Genomic DNA, 18,427 nt, shown 5'->3' on the forward strand with positions numbered 1-18,427 from the left:
GTCAAATATGATGTTCACAGGACTCTCTGTGTTTTCTAAATTAGCTGATGAATCAGTGTTCCTCCATGTTGAGCACCACTTACCACTTAAAAGGTGGCAAGAGTGCAGAATGTACTCTGGGGGACTTCAACGTTCATCACCAAGAGTGGCTTGGTAGCACCACTACTGACTGAACTGGCCAAATCGTAAAGGACAGCTGCTAGACTGGGTTTGCAGCAGGTGGTGAGGGAGCCAACAAATGGGAAAAACATACTTGACCTCGTCCTCACCAACCTGCCTACCGCAGATACATCTGTCCATGACAGTATCAGTAGGAATGACCACCGCACAGTCGTTGTGGAGACGAAGTCCCGCCTTCACATTGAGGATACCCTCCATCATGTTGTGTGGCACTACCACTGTGTTAAATGGGATAGATTTTGAATAGATCTAACAACTCAAGACTGGGCATCCATGAGGCGCTGATTACTATCAGCAGCAGCAGAATTGCATTTGAACACAATCTATAACCTCAAGGCCCGCCATATCCCCGACTCTACCATTACCACTTAGCCAGGGCATCAAATCTGGTTCAATGAAGAGTGCAGGAGGGCATGCCAGGATCAGCACCAGGTATATCTAAAAATGAGGTGTCAACCTGGCGAAGCTATATCACAGGACCACTTGCATGTTAAACAGCAAAGCAGCAGGTGATAGACAGGGCTAAGTGATCCCACAACCAACGGATCAGAACTAAGCTCTGCAGTTCTGCTACATTCAGTCGGAAATGGTGGTGAAAAGTTAAACAACTCATTGGAGGAAGAGGCTCCACAAATATCCTCATCCTCAATGATGGGGGAGCCCAGCACATCAGTGCAAAAGATAAGACTGAAGCATTTGCTACAATCTTCAACCAGAAGTGCCAAATGGATGATCCATCTCGGCCTCCTCCGGAGGCCCCCAGCCTCATAGATGCCAATCTTCAGCCAAATTGATTCATTCCACGTGATATCAAGAAATGCCTGAATGTACAGGATAGTGCAAAGGCTATGGGCCCTGACAATATTTCGGCAATAGTAATGAAGGCTTTTTCTCCAGAACTTGCTGCACCCCTATCCAAGCTGTTCCAGTACAGCTACAACACTGGCATCTACCCAGCTATGTGGAAAAATGGAAGGTATGTCCTGTACACAAAATGCAGGACAAATCCAACCTGGCCCTTGGATCAAACATGGACAAAAGAGCTGCACTCCAGGGGTGAGGTGAGAATGTCTGCCCTTGATATCAAGGCCACATTTGACCAAGTGTGGCATCAAAGAGCCCTAGCCAAACTGGAGTCAATGGGAATCAGGGGGAAAACTCTCTGCTTGCTGGAGTCATACCTAGCACAAAGGAAGATGGTTGTGATTGTTGGAGGTCAGTCATCTCTGCTTCAGGAAATTACTACAGGAGTTCCTCAGGGTAGTGTCCTTGGCCGAACCATCTTCAGCATCTTCATTAATGACATTCGCTCCATCATAAGATCAGAAGTGGGGATGTTCGCTGATGACTGCACAATGTGCAGCACCATTTGTGACTACTCAGATGATGAAGCAGTCCATGTCCAAATGCAGCAAGACCTGGACAATATCCAGGCTTGGACTGACAAATGGCAAGTAACATTCTCGCCACACAAGTGCCAGGCAATGACCATCTCCAACAAGAACCATCACCCCTTGATGTTCAATGGCATCAACATCACTGAATCCCCCACTATCCCCTGGGAATTACAATTGACCAGAAACTGAACTGGACTAGCCATATAAATACTGTGGCTACAAGAGCAGTTCAGAGGCTAAAAATCCTGTGATGAGTAACTCACCTCCTGACTCCCCTAAGCCTGTCCACCATCTACAAGGCACAAATCAGGAGTGTGATGGATGAGTCTGTCCATGACAGTATCAGTAGGAATGACCACCGCACAGTCGTTGTGGAGACGAAGTCCCGCCTTCACATTGAGGATACCCTCCATCATGTTGTGTGGCACTACCACTGTGTTAAATGGGATAGATTTTGAATAGATCTAACAACTCAAGACTGGGCATCCATGAGGCGCTGATTACTATCAGCAGCAGCAGAATTGCATTTGAACACAATCTATAACCTCAAGGCCCGCCATATCCCCGACTCTACCATTACCACTTAGCCTGGATGAGTGCTGTTCCCACAACACTGAAGAAGCTTGACACCGTCCAGGACAAAGCAGCCTGGTTGATTGGCACCATTGACTCCCTTTACCACCAATGCACAGTAGCAGCAGTGTGTACCATCTACAAGATGCACTGCAGAAACTCACCAAGGCTCCTTTGACAGCACCTTTCAAACCCACGACCACTACCAACTAGAAGGATAAGGGCAGCAGATACAAAGGAACACCACCACCTGGAAGCTCCCCTCCAATTCACTCACCATCCTGACTTAGAAATATATCGCCATTCCTTCACTGTCGCTAGGTCAAAATCCTGGAACTCCCTTCCTAACAGCACTGTACACCACGACGACTGCAGTGGTTCAATAAGACAGCTCACACCACCTTCTCAAGGGCAACCATGCATGGGCAATAAATGCTAGCCCAGCCAGCGAAGCCCACATCACATGAATGAATAAAAAAAGACAACAGCCAAAGGAGTCTGTGCATCATTTCATTATTTGCTGTAGAGAAAAGGACAGAGATTGTGATTTTTCTGATAGTTGGCTGAGAATTGGTGATAGAATCAACATCTATTGAGGCTCATCAAAAACAAATCTCGACAAGCCTAAAGGGTACACTCTTGAAGCACTACTGAATGATGGGTTCAAGCATGAGGCAATTCTTGCAGGACGGCAAAGTTAACAAGATCTGTGCGCAGCTTCAACAATTGGCATGTAGCTAGGTCAACCAAACTCAGCAAACCATGTGGAAGATGTGGTCTTTTGCATGCACCTTGCAGTTGTCCGACACATCATGACAAATGCAAGGCATGTGGTAAAGGGCATTGGAAGTGCGACTGTAAAAATCCTAAAAATCCTAACCCAGCAAGAGTCACCAAAACTCAGAAAATTGGAAAAACACTATGGGCAAAGGGTGTCACTGGAACAAGTGCCAATTCCACTCCCTTCCCCATGCTTAGAATTCTAAAAACTGCATCTATCCACAGAATTGAAAGACAATGGCACCGTCAAAAACTCACGGCGTTTCATGGATCAGCAATTCCGTGCGCTAGATCCATAACAATGGAGTGCAGATAAGGGGAATCACAATGGTTGTCGCAGTTATTCTACATCATGAACACCAAAGGTCCAGCAATTGTTGGCCTATCAGTGTGTAGAGACCTGACATTGGTTACAATCCATGGGATTGTTCAGATGCCTTAAGATGTAGAGGACAAATCTATCAATTTGGTTCTCGACCTTACATGACATGAATCTGTAGTACAAGGGCAGCCTTAATAAAACATGCCTGATGTCTATAATTACAACAAAAGATGTCGAGAAACATCTCCAGAACATTGATCCAGAGCACATCCCAAACCATGCACTTAAAACTGCAACAAGTGAATTTACATCAATGTTACAATATATTTTCCAACACATAAACACAGGAGAACTACCCATTAACTGGCTATGAGCTAATGTCTCTCCAATTCACAAGAAAGGATGCCCCATTGATTCAGCAAGTGACTGACCCATTTCGCTTACTTGTGTTTAGTGTAAATTACTGGTGTCTGCTGTAAAGAACACACCATTGATAGTCAGCTAATACGATATCTGGCATGGTGGCACTGTCAATGCACTAGTATTCCAGATGCTCTGGAGACCCAGGTTCGAATTCCACATGGCAGATGGTGAAATCCCAATTCAATAAAAATCTGGAATTGCTGATTGTCATAAAAACCTACCTGGTTCTCTACTGGCTCACTAATCTGCCATCCTTACCTGGTTCGGCCTATATATAACTCCAGACCCACAGCAATGTGGTTGACTCCGAACAAGGGCAATTAGGGATGGGCAATAAATGGTGGCCTAGCCAGCATGGCCCACATCCCGTGAACAAATAATAAAAAAAGGAAGACCTAAATAATCTCGTCAAATTCAAAATAGAAAATATATCATGCGAATCAGCAATACTTGATGACCATCAGTACCAAATTATACAATGCATGCTTCTTTCTTTGAAGTTATTAAAGAATGCCATTACTTAGGAATCTGCATCCAAAATAATTTAAACTGGAATGCACATGTCAATACGCAGCCTCAAAGGCACCCAAGATGCTTAGGTTCGTGAAACAGAACTTCTATCACTCTTCAACTGCAGTAAAGAAAATACTGTACCAGACATTGGTTAGGCCACACTTAAGAGCACGGCGTAGCCACTTGGGACGTTTGTACTCCTAACACATTACCTTCTCGCAACCTGAGTCTCCTCGTGGAAATGCCCTCTGTGCCCTTTAGCACAGCGCAGAGGTGTTTCCTTTATGGGCTGCTGCTGTACACCCTTCACTTGCTTACCCTCGCCTGTTGCACAGACACGCCTTGGCGTGCCTTGTTGTCATAGGGCAGCGGAGATCCCCAATACAGGGTTCTCTACACAGGAGTTCTCCCACTTTCCATTGGAGACCTGGGATGGAAGATATTGCATACAACTGTAAGATATGTTGGTTCACAGACTCTCAAGATGCCTGCATTTTTGGGGCCTTGTGGAGTCCGCGGATCATGTGTCTGTTACTTGTTGTAGGCTGCATCCCCTTTTTAGTTATTTGAAGAACCTTTTGCTTCTGCTTTGTTTGCACTTCAGTCCCTCTTGAACCTGCTCCTGGATCTGGCCAAGTTGGCCATTAACAGGTCTAGGCAGCAGTCGATTGATGGGGTTATCCGGCCCAACTGTCTGTCCCTCTTCCGCGGCTACGTTCGTGGCCGGGTGTCCCTGGAAAGGGAGCATGAGGGGTCTGCTGGCACTGTCGAGGCCTTCTGTGCTTGGTGGGCACTATGGGGACTACAGTGCTTTATTGACCCTTTTGCTCACATTTTGATTTAATGTTGGTAAGTTTCCCTTAAATGTTGTTTTTGTAGTTTCCCTTTAAGGGGCAGCCTTTCACTTTATCCCTGATTTTGTTAATTTAGCTTATTTGGTTTGACTCGAAAGAGTTAAAAACATTACCTTCCTCGAGAAAGTTCAATGCTGGGCAGCTCGTTTTGTTACAATTACTCACAAGATTCTAGTGTAGTCATGGGTAACCTGCAGTCCGTGGGCTGCACGAAGCCCATCAGGGTTCTGAATATGGCTCACAATACATTTTGTTGACTGTTGCCACATGCAGGGTTGCCAGATTCCACTGGTTTCTGTCTGCATAATTTTTTTCCTACCAGTATTACTAAAGCAAGGGCGCGTGAAATGAGGTATCTGCTGACTGCACACACCATTGACTGTGAGAGTTGCATCCAATCAAAGCGCTGCTATGGTTCAATCGGCATGCCCCGCAAATTCTAGGTACGCAAGCACAGTTAACAAAATTACCCTATCCCAGGAGATTCTCTTGGTTACAAAACCAGTGGACATGGAAATTTGCTTTTTGATGTTACTTTTACCAGTAATTTAATTTTCCCTTAATTATACGATAAATCGCTTCGTGTTGAAGTGGCATGATAAAGAAGGAGAATCAAGTACAGAGGAAGAAGCAGCAGCCAAAAAGAGGAAAATCGTTGACGAGGGCAGAATGGCAAAAGAGAGTTGGGAGATGGATTATTTTGTTATTGAACAGAAAGGGAGGCCACTTTGCTTAATATGCAATGATGTGATAACAGTTCCAAAAAAATGTTAAGAAACTTTATAAAACATGCCATTCCACTCACGTAGAAAAATTTCCAGCAGGTTCTGCCCAACGTGCTCAACAGCTTCCAAATCTGAAGTGTGGAAACATTTTCTATAACTCGTTATGAAATAGTCGGTGGGTATTAAATGTATTTAATCTTATTTATTGGTCATGGTTAATACACATGCCTGATTTCAATCTTGCGGCCTACTGAGATGAAGGAGGGCCATTCATGTGGCCCAATCCCTAGCCTAGGTTTCTTTCATTCATGGGATGTGGGCTTCGCTGGTTGGGCCAGCATTTATTGCCCATCCCCAGTTGCCCTTGAGAAGGTGGTGGTGAGCTCATGTGAAATAATGGGCAAAATTTTTACCTTGGTGGGCAGGCGCGCACCCGAACTATTCAAGTGTAAAATGACTTGCATTGATGTCGGACAAGCATCCCAATGTCAACGTGCTGTTGCGTGATATTTCGGTCGGCTGGAATGTGCCTGACTCAGCAGCGTGCCGCCGACAATTAAAATGTCTATTAAGGCCAGTAACAAGGTAATAAAAATAGATTTTGCGCTGCCCATCCAAACTTACTGCTGGTGGGCAGGCGAAAAGGCTAAGCACTTTTTAGGAAACCTTATTCACGGGCAGGATGATGTTTCCTAAAGGTTTTAAAACTTAATTAATAACGTGTCCCTGCTCATGTGACAAGAGTCAGTGAGAGGACATGTTTTATAGCATTTCTTATGTAAAAAAAGCTCATCTCCCTGAGGTACCTCTGAGCCTCAGGGAGATTCTCAAGCGCGCACTTGCAAACATGTGCGAAGTTCACGCTTGCCCTGATTGCACTCTTCACCCTCTGCCCGCACAGGCAGCTTTGAGCCACTCATGTTTCACGCTGGGCAAGCCTTATTTGGCCCAACAGCATGAAATCGCCTTCCAGCATCGATCGCAGGCGGCGGTTGGCTTCCCAACCACCCCCCGCCGAGCTTGCCCGAGAAGGGTGAAATTCTGCCCTATAATTATCTTCTCTGTGGTTTTTGCCCTGTACCTCTTTCTTTTCCTTATCCCTCTTTTATTGAAAGTGAAAAAGGAGGCTACGTTATGCCTCTCCTCTCACGTTTGAGTATGTGCGAATAAACTAACCCTCTGATTTTACCCTATCTTGAGTCTGTTGTGGAGCTATTAATAGAAATTGGATCACACCAAAACTGAGGGGTTGGGAAATTACACCACCCCTTATAAAGCGGGAAATCGAAATCAAAACATACTTCTGTTTATAGAAGGGTGGTGAGAAGAGAAATCAGAGCTATTTAAATTAAACCTCGCCCTCCTGTCTGTAACACTTTGGTAAAACAAAAAAGGAACATGATCACAATGTGGTCAGACAGCACATAGATAGAATTGACTTCAACAGTCGTATGTGTGAACTTAATGTTCAACAAATCAACCCTTTTGGCTCAATTTACCCAAGTAGTGGCATCCATCCAGACCCAAGTAAATTGGAGGATATACATGCAATGCCAGCTCCACAAGATAAGGAGGATCACCAATACTGTTTGGGGTTGCTCAACTTTCTTTTCCACATATTTCTAACTTCACACAGAAAGTGTCGCCACTTTAGGAATTGCTCAAGAAATAAGTGTCTTTTCAATGGCACAAAGACCACCAATATATGTTTAACGAGCTCAAGAATTTGCTATCTGAGGAAACATCCTCACTACAATTCTACAATCTGAGAGAAGAGATTACTATGGAAATAGATGCTTCTCAAAAAGGGCTAGGATGCTGTTTACCTCAAAAGGAAAAGTCAATTGCATTTAGTTTCAGAAGCATATCGGCAGCCTAATCACACTACTCCAACATAGAGTGGAAGTGTCAGGAAGAGATATTAGTGTCTTAATTAAGATATATAAGAGATATATCATGTTATTGGAAATGTTTTTTAAAATAGATGTTTAACCTGTGTCTGTGAGTTTGTGTGTGTGTTAATTGGATTAAAGCCAGCTAGTCTGGGTGCTTTGATGTATAGTAGCCGAGATGTAAACAGTAAGGTAAAGGATGTCTTTGCATTTTGTTGAATAGAGCATTCAAAAGTGGGAGTGAAATCTTGCACCTGGCTAGGAGACACCAAGAAATATGTTTATATTACTAATAAAATTGGTATTATGAAAGGAGTTTTATTGTTAGAAGAAGTGGAGTTCAAAGGGCCTGGTGATACAATGAGAATTTGCATTCAAAGGGAAAGGCTGGGTATAACAGAAAGGAGTTTGGGTATGCAGGGTAGAGGCATATAATATCTAAGCAGCTGTAAGCCTACAATTGTCTGCAAAGGAACCAAATTGAAAGGACCCTCATTTTGAATTCGTAAGGTGAAAATGCTTTACTTGGTGTCTGATTAAATCCATAGGTTATCGTTGCCTTAGTGGAGATTAATTTGGGAATTTGTAAAAAGTTATTATAGGAGTAATTTGTAGCCATGTGTATATGTTTAATATGTTGTAAATAATTAAATGTTTCATTTAGTTTGATTTAAAAACCTCTCGAGAACTAGTGGTCTTATTCCTGAATTTAGAGCTGCAACTCAAAACATAGCAATTGAAAATATAGGCTATGACAATTGTTTAAAGTTTCCCTCAGGGATTTTAAAAAGCTCAGCCTTTACAAACTGCTGTGTCAGAACAGGAAGACATTAGCTCTCGTGATTAGGATCATGCGATTCCATACCTACATCTTCGGAAAGCAATTTGTGGTGGAGACTGACCACAAAACCACTCATTCTTCTTCACTCCGTCTTTGACTTTTTATTGTAAATATATTGCAAATGTTTTCTTTAAAATATAAATTACAGTTGAAAAATTAGATCATATTAGTTCAACTGTTTAATAAAACAAAAGTACACATGCTAGGAGATAATTATTTATTAAAATGTGCTTGAGCATGAAACATGTTTATCATAGCAAGCATCAATAAAGATTAGGGGCAAAAATACATAAGTTAAATGGCATGGTGAAACTGTGCAAGTTAAATCCATAAAGAAATGTATGGGTACCGAAAGAGACCCTCAGTGCATCAAGCATCAGTGTGCCTTTCTGATATTATGTTTTGTGGGAATTAACGCAGATAACATTCCAAATGTACAAAATTCCTCAGGTTCCATTCATTCTTGGGCACCACTATGTTTTAAGATTCAAAATTTGTGGCAATGGTTTTATCATGCAATGCACTGCAAAGTAAACATAGCATGAAGTGAGATGGGTTTCCAATGAACAAAATTATCTCCATTTAAAAAAATAAATCTGTCAGATAATAACTCATAATTACTCAATATGTCAGTCGATATGCCCATTGCTCTTATTTCCGTCTTTGATAGTAAATATCATCACTAATAAAACATGAGAATATAATTGTTTCTACTCTAATACATAGAGAGTAATCTTCCTCACTTTTGAACGTGCATGGTCATTGTCTTTCCAAATGAAATCAAAGCAGCATCTTTTTGAAGTTGAAAAAGATTTGTCAAATGAAAATGACCTTAATGAAAATGCCTGCATTTCAGTAAGTCAAACTATAAATCTGGGGAAAAAAACAATGAAGTATTATAGGTATCATTTGTAAGTAACATCCTTTTTCACTGAATTTACAAACATTCATTTTTTTTGCATTTAATTTTACGACTGGTTGCAATAAATTTTGATCGTGATGTCCTTGTAACTGATTGTAATAAATAACAGGTTTGGAGAAGCCACATGGATTGTTACAAAGTAGAGTGTTACAAGCCTGTTCCATTACAGTACACTTTCCAAATAATGCTTTTATAAAAGTTGTTCATAGAACAATAGATAGGCCTGAGCATTGAGTACTCTGGCTTCAGGAACTATCTGTACATGGGTGTCATTGACATAAACCCACTGCCCTGGTGGTGCTCCAACATCTCTGAAACCTGAAAAGCAAAGATCATGATGAGTAAATCTGTTAATCACAGGCTAGAAACCACATGGCATTCCTGCTGAATTGATTGTTAAATTTTGTGATGTAATGGTTTTTAAAATAAAAATTGAAATAAGGAACAAGTTCAAAATTTAGGGCTCATTGTATGCAGAGGAATATTTTAGCGTACATACCTGGCTATTTTGTTCTAAGTGATTTTCTCCATGACTAAGCTAAAGAATCATGGAGAAAGCTACGTTTTCACAAATATTTTCAATTTTATGCCAATGGAAAGGTAAAGGGTGGCAAATGCTGACCTTAGTTTCTTTTGCTGGGAAAACAATTTTCCTCTGCCTTCCCAACCCACACCATTTTCATCTGACCTTTTAGTGGGTTGGGAAGGCCTTGGGTGCAAAACACACATGCACTTCCTCAGCGATTGGGTTCCCATTGTGAGGGTCATAGAAAAACTGTATTTCCTCCTGCAGCGGTTCAAAAAGGCAGCTCACCAGCGCCTTCTCAAGGGCAACTAGGGATGGGCAATAAATGCTGGCCCAGCTAGTGAAGCCCACATCCCGTGAATGAATAAAACACACTTTTTTCATGTGCTGGTATGGGTTTTGTAAGCCCTAAAAATGCACCACCTTGCAGAGTTCATGATCAATGGAGGAAGCCTGCTGAGGAGTCAGGAACATTCTGAAAGGCAATTATAAAATATTTTTATACCTTCAAGTGTCACTATTAGAAGTTGTATTGTAATGTAGATGTGTCTGTAATGCAGTGGTTCAGCATAGGAATCTGTCATGTAAAGGTAAGTTGATCCTTACGTTGACCAGTATTGTGTGATTGTTGTCATGCATTAAGTGCTTTTCCAATGGTCAGAGGTGCTTAATGCATTAAGAAATGTTTAAATTAGTCCCTTCAACCTCTGCTATCATGTTTGTGCTGTGTTAAATTGACTGACAGCTCTAGCTGTTTTTTTTTAAAAAACTTTGTTTTTGAAAGCTGAAAAAAATCTCCTACTCGCCTTCATTGATTGACAGGCACTCTGCTTTGAAATGGAAATGGGACATAATCTGTTCTGTCAGTTTCAGGCAAAATAGCTGGAAGCTATTTTTTATGATAGCTGTAGCCATTATAAATGTTTGGCTGGGTTTCAAAAGCTTTTAATTGCTTCAGCTCAGCAGGTGGTCTATTGATCCAAGAACGACTGAAATTTTTAAGAGGCTACAATAACAGAAGATGCCTTTGACATGGTTTCTTGTTTGCTTACAAACCTAATAGACACTTAAAGAATTACAATGTTTTAACTGGGAAAAAAGCAGCAGCAGGCTTACCAACCTGGTGAAGCTACAACACAGGACTACCTGCATGCTAAACACTGGAAGCAGCATGCAATAGGCAGCAAGTGATCCCACAACCAACGGATCAGATCTAAGCTCTGCAGTACTGCCACATCTAGTCGTGAATAGTGGTGAACAATTAAACAACTCACTGGAGGAGGAAGCTCCACAAATATGTCCATCCTCAATGATGAAGGAACCCAGCACATAAATGCAAAGGACAAGGTATTTGCATCCATCTTCAACGAGAAGTGCTGAGTGGATGATCCATCTCAACCTCCTGAATTTAATTCACTCCATGTAGCATTAAGAAACGGCTGAAGGCACAGGATACAGCAGGGGCTATAGACACTGACAACATCCTGGCAACAGTACTGAAGACTTGTGCTCTTGATCTAATTGCACCTGTAGCCAAACTGTTCCAGTACGGCTACAACACTGACATCTACCCGACTAAGTGGAAAACTGTCCAGGTATGTCCTGCCAACAAAAAGTAGGACAAATCCAACCCGGATAATTACTGCCCCATCAGTCTACTCTCGTTCATCAGCAAAATGATGGAAAGTGTTGTCAAAAGTGCTTTCAAGCGGCACTTACTCAGCAATAGCCTATTCACTGATACTCAGTTTGGGTTCCACCAAGACCATTCAGCCCCTGAACTCATTACAGCCTTGTACCAAAATTGGAGAAAAAGACTAAACTCAAGAGGTGAGGTGAGAGTGACCCCCCCTTGACATCAAGGCAGCATTTGACAGAGTGTGGCATCAAGCAGCCCTAGTAAAATTGAAGTCAATGGGAATCGGGGAAACTTGTTGGAGTCATACCTAGCATAAAGAAAGGTGATTGTGATTGTTGGAGATCAATTATCTCAGCCACGGGACATCGCTGGAGTTCCTCAGGGTAGTGTCCTAGGCCTAACCATCTTCAGCTGCTTCATCAATGACCTTCCCTCTATCATAAGGTCAGAAGTGGCAATGTTTGCCTATGATTGCACAATATTCAGCACCATTTGCAACTTCTCAGACATGTCCATATGTAGCAAAACCTGAACAACATTCAGGCTTTGGTTGATAAGTAGCAAGTGAAATATGCGCCACACGAGTGCCAGGCAATGACCATGTCCAGCAAGGGAGAATCTAACCATCTCCCTAGGACATTCAATGGCATTACCATTACTGAATTTCCCACTATCAACATTCTGGAGACTTACCATTGACCAGAAACTGAACTGGATCAGACATATAAATACAGCGGCTACAAGAGCAGATTAGAGGCTGGGGAATTCTTCAGGGAGAAACTCACCTCCTGACTCCCCAAAGTCTAACCACCATCTACAAGGCACAAGTCAGGTGCATGATGGAATTCTCTCCACTTGCCTGGATGAATGCAGTTCCAACAACACTCAAGAAACTTGACACCATCCAGGACAAAGCAGCCCGCTTGATTAGCACCCCATCCATCACCTTAACATTCACTCCCCCCACCGCCAACACACAGTGGCAGCAGTTTGTACCATCTACAAGATGGCGATGGTGTAGCGGTATTGTCGCTGGACTAGTAATCCAGAGACCCAGGGTAATGGTCTGGGGGCCGGGTTCGCATACCGCCATGGTAGACTAATGATGACCATGAAACCATTGCCAATTGTTGTAAAAACCCATCTGGTTTACTAATGTCCTTTGGGGAAGGAAATCTGCCGTCCTTACCTGGTCTGGCCTACATGTGACTCCAGACCCAAAGCAATGTGGTTGACTCTTAAATGCTCTCTGAACAAGAACAATTAGGGATGGGCAATAAACGCTGGCCTAGCCAGCGACATCCACATCCCATAAATAAAAAGAAAATCACCAAGGCTCCTTCAGCAGCATCTTCCAAACTGGTGATCTCCATGGCCTTGAAGGACAAGAGCAGAGATGCATGGGAACTCCACCACCTGCAAGTTCCCCTCCAATCCATGCACCATTCTTAGTTGGAGCAGTTCCTTCAGTGTCGCCTGGTCAAAATCCTGGAACTCCCTTCCTAACAGCATTGTGAGTGTACCTACACCACATGGGCTGCAGTGGTTCAAGAAGACAGCTCACCACCACCTGCTCAAGGACAGTTAGGGATGGGCAACAAATGCTGGCCAAGCCAACGACACCCACATCATGTCTAAGAATAAATTAAAAAATTGTAACCAAGGTAGCTGTGAGAGTTAGTGGATAGAATGGCCATTATTTTGCCCATTTTACCTGGGATATTCTTGTTTCCAGAAATATGCTCAGATAATTTTTTGTTGGCTGCTCTGACTTGCACATATGCTGTATAGTGCCCTCCACGCATTGAGCCAGAGTGTTCAACTACTCCATACAAACTGTAGAGCACTTTGTTTCCCTCTCCAACATTCTAAAAAGATAGATGCACAAAAGTCAGAGTTACTCAAGTACATTTGCAAGATACAATGATTAGAATTTTAACATTTATAAGTTTGGAGAACTCATCACCAGTGACAAACTCTAACATGAGCTCAACAGAATGCTTGAACCGTGCAAAGATTGCTTCTGCCTCTTCCCCAAGTTCCACAAACATGCTGTTAGACCTTTATTTCCCCTTACCTCAGCTACAAATTTTTCTCCCTTTTCCAGACCCAACCTATTTCCATTAACACCTCCTGCCACTTTAACAAATTCCAGCTTTCTGGTCCCTAACCATCACCTGCTCAACCCTTTTTTTATTCATTCATTGAGTGTCGTTGACTAGGTCAGCATCTACTGCCCATCCCTATTGCCCTTGAACTGACCATAAGATGTAGAAGCAGAAGTAGGCCTTTTGGCCCATTAAGTCTGCCCCGCCATTGAATGAGACCACGGCTGATCTGATACTTCTCAACTCCACTTTCTTGCCCTTTCCCCATAGCCCTTGATTCTCTTACTGATTAAAAATCTGTCTATCTCAGCCTTGAATATACTAATGACACCGCCCCCCCACCCCCTACCTCTACAGCCCTTTGCAGTAAAGAATTCCACAGATTCACTACCCTCTGAGAGAAGAAATTCCGCATCTCTGTCTTAAATGGATGACCCCTTACTGAGATTATGCCCTCTTTTCCCAGACTCTCCAACAAGGGGAAACAACCTCTCAGCATCTACCCTGTTAAGCCCCCTAAGAATCTTACATGTTTCAATAAGGTTGCCTCTCATTCTTCCAAACTTCAATGAGTGCAGGCCCAACCTACTCAATGTCTCCTCGTAAGAAAATCCCTCCATACCCAGGATCAACCTAGTGAACCTTCTCTGGACTGCCTCCAATGTCAGTATATCTATCCTGAGATAAGGGACTAAAACTGTTCACAGTATTCTAGGTGTGGTCCTGGTATAGTTTTAACAAGACTTCCCTACTTTTACACTCCATTCCCTTTAAAATAAAGGCCAACTTTCCATTTGCCTTCCCTATTAACTGCTGAACTTGTATGCTAGCTTTTTGTGATTCATGCACGAGGACCCTCAAATCCCTGTGCTGCAGCTTTCTGCAGTCTTTCTCCATTTAAACAATATTCAGTTCCTTTATTCTTCCTGTCAAAGTGCATAACCTCATATTTTCCTGCCAGGCCATTTCAGAGGGCATTTTCAATCACATTGCTGTAGGTCTAGAGTTACATGTAGGTCAGACCAGGTAAGGATGGCAGGTTTCTTTTTTATTGAATCTGCCATGGTGGGATTTGAACCTGGGTCCCCAGAGCATTACCCTGGGCCTCTGGATTACCAGTCTAGTGACAATACCCTAACACCACTGCCTCCCCTAACTATGACTATGGTCATACAGGCCCTCCACACCTCGGTTCAACTTATCTGCATATGTCACCACCTCGTTTTACCTTGCTGAACTTGTATTTATTTACCTAAACCGAGGATTCCCTATTACTGCGACGAAAAAAGGCCTTCGCCAAGTCCATCCAATTTCCCCATTCTTCAGCCCTCACTTTCTATCCCCTGCCCAAAACTAGGATTCCAATTAGATACTCCAGCTCCATGATCTCACCACAAAACCATTTTACTGCCTTCCCCTTTCAGCATTCCCAAGGGGCTGGTTCTCTATGATACCCTGGTCCACCCTTCCATCACTCTAAACACCTTCCCCTGGAAACTTCCCTTGTGAGTACAGTCGATACAAAACTTGCCCATTCATCTCCTCCCACATCACCATCTAGGACCCCAAACATTCCTTCCAGGTGAGCCAATTATTTACTTGTGCTTACTCCAGCCTAGTATACTGAATTCACAGCTCGTGATACCTCCTCTGAGATCAAAAGGCGCTTGCTTTTCTGAACAGGTCCAGAAGCACAACTTTGAACTCCCAATTGCCGCTAAAATTCTCTGTTTCTGCCATGAACTCTGTCCTTGGACTTATGCACTGTTTCTGTAATCCCTAATATAAGTTTGGGAAACAGAACCTTGTATTTATACTAAAGATTTTGCAATATCTGGCCTTAATATAAACTTCAATAACTTTAGACCTAAACCATAGCTCTAATTTTGTCTGATAGTAGGTGCTGTTAAAGTGATCGTTATTTTAGTGCCTCTAGACATGTGGGAGTGAACATTGGTACACCACCAGAACTTTGATCTGGACCACTAGTGCTACCATGCCTTTTCTTTCATCAGACTCATCACAGTGTTCTGCTTTACTAGATTTTTATCTGCTCCTTCTCCAAATTAGCTAACCCTGCTTTAACTATTCACACATCTCTGGGTCTTGTATTTCTTTTAGTGTTTTCATTTCTCTCATTGTGCCTCTTTCTTGTCACACAGTATTATTGTTTCTGTCAATTAATCATCTTCTGCTTTCAACACTTTACAATTCATCTTTTTCTTTTCTTGGATATATATTTTTCTTGATTCCTTTCCCTCATTCTGTTTCTTCTTACAAGCTGTTCGTCTGTGATATTTTTCAGTTCTGATAAAGAACAATGCCCAAAATATAAATTGTTGCTGCACATGTTTGAGTGTTTCCAGCATTAACTGTTGATACACGTAGAAGAGATGCAAAAAACTGTCTTTATCTCATAACTATCAGTTTCTGAAATTAACAAAACTTTGGCCAGGATTTTATTTATGGCAGGCGGGCTGGGTGGGAACGGAGCTGATCGTCACCCGCGATCAGCTCCGTGCCACCATTTCACGCATGGGCCAATTAAGGCTCCCAAGAATAGTGGGAAGGGGCGGGCAGTGGTGGGGGTTCCAATGACCGCTGGGTCCAATGGCGACTCAGCGGCCTATTCAAAAATGGCGCAGGCAGCCTTCCAAACGCTGCCACCGATGTTGCACAGGAGGATGTCAAGTAGTGCTCTCAGAGAGCAGGACAGGCGGGAGGGCAGGTTGGCGGGGCAGTCGGCCCCGAGGTTTTCCAATGAGTGCCTCGCTGTCTTCCTTGAGGAGGTGGCAGCAAGCCACGAGATCCTTGTGCCAAGGGACGGGAGGAGGAGACTCCCCACATAACAAAACATGCCTGGGAGGAGGCGGCAGAAAGGTTCAGCTCCCACGATATGGTAAGACGCACCTGGGTGCCACAAGTGGTTTAATGACCTCTTGCGATCTGTAAGGGTGAGTACCGTGTCGGCATGGGTCACTTATCACAGCAGTTAGGTTGGCCACCCCCGGTCCCATCAGAATTTTGTTTCTGCATTCATTCATTCACAGGATGTGGCCTTCGCTGGGTGGGCCAGCATTTATTGCTGCCCCTGAGAAGGTGGTGCTGAGCTGCCTTCTGTATCCACTGCATGTGCTGTTGTAACACCCATAGTAGTGTCTGGGAACGAGCTCCAGGATTTTGACCTAGCCACAGTGGTGGAACACCAAAACATTTCAAAGTCAGGATGCTGAATGACTTGGAGTGGAAGTTCCAGGTGGCGGTGTATCCATCTATCTGCTGCCCTTGTCCTTCTAGGTGGCAGTGCTCGTGGGTTTGGAAGGTCTTAAAGTGAGAGTGGCAAATGTGATAGAGGCAGCATCTGGGCAAAGGGGTCAGCCCTGGCTGCTTCGAATGAGTGTATGATGGCTCCAGGGTCACGAATTGGTTGAGCCCTGCAATGTTTCACTCAGGTGGGGGTGGCAAGGCTGCAATGGCAATGCAGGTACAGGGTGGACTAATCAATGTTCCTCTCTCCTTTCAGGAAAAGATATCCCATAATAATGCCGAGCAGCTACAGACTGGCGGAGGGCAGTCCCACCTTCTCATCATGACCAGATACGAGCAGGAGGCACTTGAGCTGGAGAGGCACCAGGTCAACCGGCTGCGGTGAGGTTGGGGTGCCACTGGGAGGTAAGAGTGCAGTACACTGAGGTCACAATGTTTGTCAGTGCAAACATTCCACTGTTGACTGTACATTGAGTTCAGCATCCAACATGGGTTGCCCATTGATAATGGAAGGAGGAGCGCATCCTGATCTGGGTGTCAGGCATGCACATTAACAGTGTATCAACTTCTACTAATCAAGTGTCCTTGTTCTTCCTTTCAGCCCCTCTGGAGCATGCCCAGGCTCAGGAGGCAGATGGACCGCCACTGACCTCTGAGGGCCCAGAAGATATAAACGCACCAGCATCACACCCTCTCAGCCAGGCAGGCACCAGCGCAGATACTAGCACTTCAGTGGGGATAAGATCATTGGCTAGTATCTCGGTGCACAGTGGTGAGGGCACTTCACACTCACTTGAAGTGCAGGTGGAGAAAGAAAGTGCCCAGGCCGCTGGCAGTCGTAGCACTGCTGGGGACCAGGAACATGCTCAGTCGGTGGCTTATGATTGTGCCTCTGAAGTCGTCCCATAGGCAGCAGATGCTGGAAGACCAGCAGGGTCTGCGGGAGGATCTGGCGGAGATACAGGAGGGAATGCGTACCATGATCTCCATGATGGAGGAGTCCATGCGGATCGTGAGCAATGCAATGACCCTCATGGCTGAGTGCAATGCCTCCTCCATGAAGAAAGTGGTGAATCTCATGGAGAGGCTTCTCCAGGAGAACAATCAGGGCTTCCTGGGGATCCACTCGGACCTGCAAGCCCTCATAATGGCATTGACCTCAGGTGGTCAGTGTCAGTGTGGGAGATGGATTGGGCACCCAGTAGCCCAGCTAGGTGCCCAGCCATTAATGGTGACAGGGAGGTCCAAAGCAACATGATGATGGCGCACGAGCTGCCTGTTGTCTCTGCAGGCTCTTCTCAGGGCGCTCCAGATGACGGCAGCAGCTCCTCCGCCCCTCTGCCAGTGACCATGGCATCTGATGAGGTTGCGGCAACTGGGGAGATGCCAGTTGGGGCCAGCACAGGCTCCACGGGCCAGAGGACGCCCACTGAGGTCATCAAGGCCAACAAGACAGCAGAGTGAG

General features: G+C 44.0%; 1 protein-coding gene across 9 annotated transcripts in view; it reads right to left on the reverse strand.

Annotated features, from left to right (window-relative positions):
* Positions 1 to 8,703: 8,703 nt before the first annotated feature.
* The window catches only part of usp45 (ubiquitin specific peptidase 45), a 203,442-nt gene continuing 193,718 nt past the window's right edge, over positions 8,704 to 18,427 (reverse strand). For all 9 annotated transcript variants that reach the window (XM_041187566.1, XM_041187570.1, XM_041187569.1 and 6 more), the window contains 2 exons: positions 13,302 to 13,455; positions 8,704 to 9,740 (listed from right to left, as the gene is read on the reverse strand). In XM_041187566.1, the coding sequence (XP_041043500.1) occupies positions 9,613 to 9,740; positions 13,302 to 13,455 (282 nt within the window). In that variant the 3' untranslated portion in view covers positions 8,704 to 9,612. The remainder of the gene's footprint in view (positions 9,741 to 13,301; positions 13,456 to 18,427) is intronic.

This window comes from Carcharodon carcharias, chromosome 5 (genome assembly GCF_017639515.1).
Source record: "Carcharodon carcharias isolate sCarCar2 chromosome 5, sCarCar2.pri, whole genome shotgun sequence".
NCBI lineage: Eukaryota > Metazoa > Chordata > Chondrichthyes > Lamniformes > Lamnidae > Carcharodon > Carcharodon carcharias.